The sequence below is a fragment of the Mixophyes fleayi genome, chromosome 1 (assembly GCF_038048845.1).
Source record: "Mixophyes fleayi isolate aMixFle1 chromosome 1, aMixFle1.hap1, whole genome shotgun sequence".
Taxonomy (NCBI): Eukaryota; Metazoa; Chordata; class Amphibia; order Anura; family Limnodynastidae; genus Mixophyes; species Mixophyes fleayi.
In genome coordinates, this window is record NC_134402.1 from 262,228,561 (window position 1) to 262,231,859 (window position 3,299).

Below are 3,299 nucleotides of genomic sequence, written 5' to 3' on the forward strand. Positions count from 1 at the left end.
GCCTAACTCTACACATTATAAATACATGATAATATATACCAGTAAGCCATTGTATTGTAAAGTGTTGTTAATGAGACTTTGGCCCCATCCACCCATCATTTAGAAATTACACTAAGGGCCTGATTCATTAAGAAGCATAAATGGCAACACATTGTATGTAATGTGCACAATTATTCTGTGCAAGCCCAGAATTGTACCATACGCCACACAGCACAGAAACATTGGGGAGGGGACTGGGTGTGTGCACGCAGTTCATGTACAGTAAAGCTGGGTACACACTACAGAGATTTCGACCAACTTTTTATGCCGAGCGATTTTACATGCGACCGATGGTCCGATCGCTCGGTCCATGGACTGCATACACACTAGCCTTGTTTGGGACGATAAAGGAAAGAGCGGAAGTCCCTTTAGCGACTTTTTACAGCCATGTTGTCATGAACAATGATTTAAATTTCGTACACACTGCAGAGACATTTGCGGGAAATGTACGAGATACCAAAGACATTAGCATAAAGGGGCAGAGCTTTCACTATAGTTAACTCCCAAAACAGCATAAAAACAGAAGGCAACACGGTCTCTTCATTCATTCCTATTTGTAAACCTACAATGGCTACAGAAGAACAAGAACAAGCAACTGCACTTCTCCTGCTTGCTGTGGCAAGAAGACTGCTGGTACGGAACCAAAGAGAAAGAAGGAGAAAGAATAGATCTTGTTGGAGCAAAGATTGGTTCAAGAGGAGAGACACGTTCTCTCATATGCCCCTGTTACAGGAGATACAGGACAACAACCCAGATGATTTCAAGAATTTTCTTCGTATGAGTGATTCAACTTTTCAGGAACTGCTCCAACTAGTAACCCCTCTCATCCAGAGGGAGAACACTCATTTAAGGAGACCCATACCGCCAGAGCAAATACTGGTGGCAACACTACGATTTTTGGCAACAGGGAGAACACTTTCAGATCTTAAATACAGTACGGCTATTTCACCTCAAGCTCTTGGCATGATAATACCTGACACCTGTGATGCTATCATCGAAGTTCTCAGTGACCAGTATATGAAGGTTGGTGAAAAGCAATAGTATTTATTGTAAAAATAGTGGTTTACATATTAACATATATAACATTGTAAAAATACATTTAACTTGGAATGTGCAATTCGTAGATTGTTTGGACCAGAGCAATAGTTTATAATTGTTGGTAGTGCAAAATTTCGCTTGTGTCCATACCAGATGTGTCCCCTGCGTAATGTGGCATCCTTACTCATGGTAATGGCGTGGATGTCATACAAGGTTGAGACATGCCGCTTTGTCCACCCATGGTACCATGCTGCAACTGTGCTGTCTGAAATGTGTATATTTGTTTGTGTCTATAGTTAGTTGTGGAAATAAATGTGTCCGGCCACAAATCTTCAGTGGTAGCCTTACACATGAGGTCGTACAGCAGCCGCTCCATTTCAGCTTGTATGCGCTTGCTACTACTTCTCATTTTGCTAGCTATTGTTGCTCCGAGGAAATCAAATGTGTCCTGTTGCTTACTTTTTGTTATCAGAGTGTTAGCGCAATCAATCATCTTTTCTGCTAGTGCATCAGTTTCTTATATTTCATTTATTCTGCGTCTCTTTCGCTTCTGATTGTTTTTTGCTGGTGTATCAGCTTGGGTCACATCTTGCCTGTCTGCAGTTAGCTGGCTTTCACGTGGAGTGCTATTAATTGTTGTAGCATCCTGGGCTTCAACTCCCAGCAAGAGCCCATCAGACAGTAGTGCAGGCTGAAAAAGAGCAAACGAATGAGGGAATGCAATTGCATGCATGTTCAAATGTAAACTATTTACACATCTTTATGTTTCAGTTTCCATCGACAGAGGAAGACTGGAAAGTGATAGTGGAAGACTTTGAGAGACTATGGAATTTCCCAAATTGCGGTGGTGCTATTGATGGCAAACATGTCTGAATCATGCCACCATCAAACAGTGGATCTTTCTACTATAACTACAAAGGGTTTTTTAGCATTATTTTAATGGCCATAGTAGAAGCGAACTATGAATTCCTATTTCTGGACATTGGAAAAAATGGAAGAGTCTCAGATGGTGGTGCATTTGAGCATACTACCTTCCATAACAAACTACAAAACAATGCCCTAAACCTTCCATCGCGGAGTAGCACAAAATATGGACTAAACTTTGTGTATGTGGCAGATGACGCCTTTGCATTGCACAACAATGTTTTAAAACCATACCCTCAAAGTGGGGTGACCATTGAAAGATGTATATTTAATTACAGACTGTCACGTGCTCGGCGTGTAGTTGAAAATGCCTTTGGGATTCTAAGTAACAGGTTCCGAGGTTTTCATTCTACAATAAACCTGCGTTTGGACAAAGTCGACAAAGTAGTGATGGCCTGTTGTGTTCTGCATAACTTTCTGCGGCGTAAAAGCAACAGTGGACGTACCACTCAGGTCAATTTGGAAAGTAATGCCGAGGACATGGAGGTAGTGGGCTTGAGACCATTAGAGTGTGGACACTCTAAAAATAGTAGTTCATTGGCAAACTTAAATTGTGAAGCGTACCTTACGTATTTCAACGGTGATGGTGTTGTGCCATGGCAAAATGATTGCTTATCACTGTTTATATACATGTTATGCATTGTAATTGTGTTGTTGATTGTTTGAACATGAATAAATCTGTTACATGGCAAAATCATAATGTACTTTACTTACTGTGCCGCTTGCAGGTATATCATATGCTTGCTCTACCTCTGTGGATGAGCTGCTGTCTGCGGGCATGCTGCTAGTGAACGTACGTGGTGTTTCTTGGTCCCTCTCAAAGTGTAACATATCAAAGTACCATAGCTTTGGCACATACACATCTTCAGCTGCAGCTCCAGATTTTTTTGCTGCTTCCACTTTATTTAATTCTTTCTTATTCACAGTCCTAAGGTTTTGGATCTTGCTTTTTGCCCATTCAACAGTTGCTCCAGGGTGATATGGCAGACATGCTTTTACAAGCTCTTGCATCGCCACGTTACTCATCATTCTGTTAGAATACTCTTTGGATTTGGCTTTCCACAAACATGGGTGAGCCCTGTAGGTCTCAATAAATTCCTTCATTAGGTCAGCATTTCCTTCGTAAGCCATTGTGCTCTGTTTGGGTGTAATAAAAAGAAACATAAGTCCCATCTGTGCTGTACAATAAACCAATGCAAGTACACATGTATGTACCAAGCAGAAATAACTTACCGTATATGTGAGCGAATGTACAGCGCCGAAGAATCGTAAAATCCCTTCGTATGTAATGGTCATGA

At 41.2% G+C, this 3,299-nt stretch overlaps 1 protein-coding gene across 1 annotated transcript; it reads left to right on the plus strand.

Moving 5' to 3' along the window:
- The first annotated feature begins 453 nt into the window (after window positions 1-453).
- LOC142107883 (uncharacterized) lies at window positions 454-2,086 on the plus strand. Its single transcript, XM_075191529.1, has 2 exons — window positions 454-1,062; window positions 1,849-2,086. Exons 1-2 carry the CDS (start codon window positions 607-609, stop codon window positions 1,948-1,950), a joined length of 558 nt encoding a protein of 185 aa, XP_075047630.1. The 5' UTR covers window positions 454-606; the 3' UTR covers window positions 1,951-2,086.
- Window positions 2,087-3,299: the final 1,213 nt, after the last annotated feature.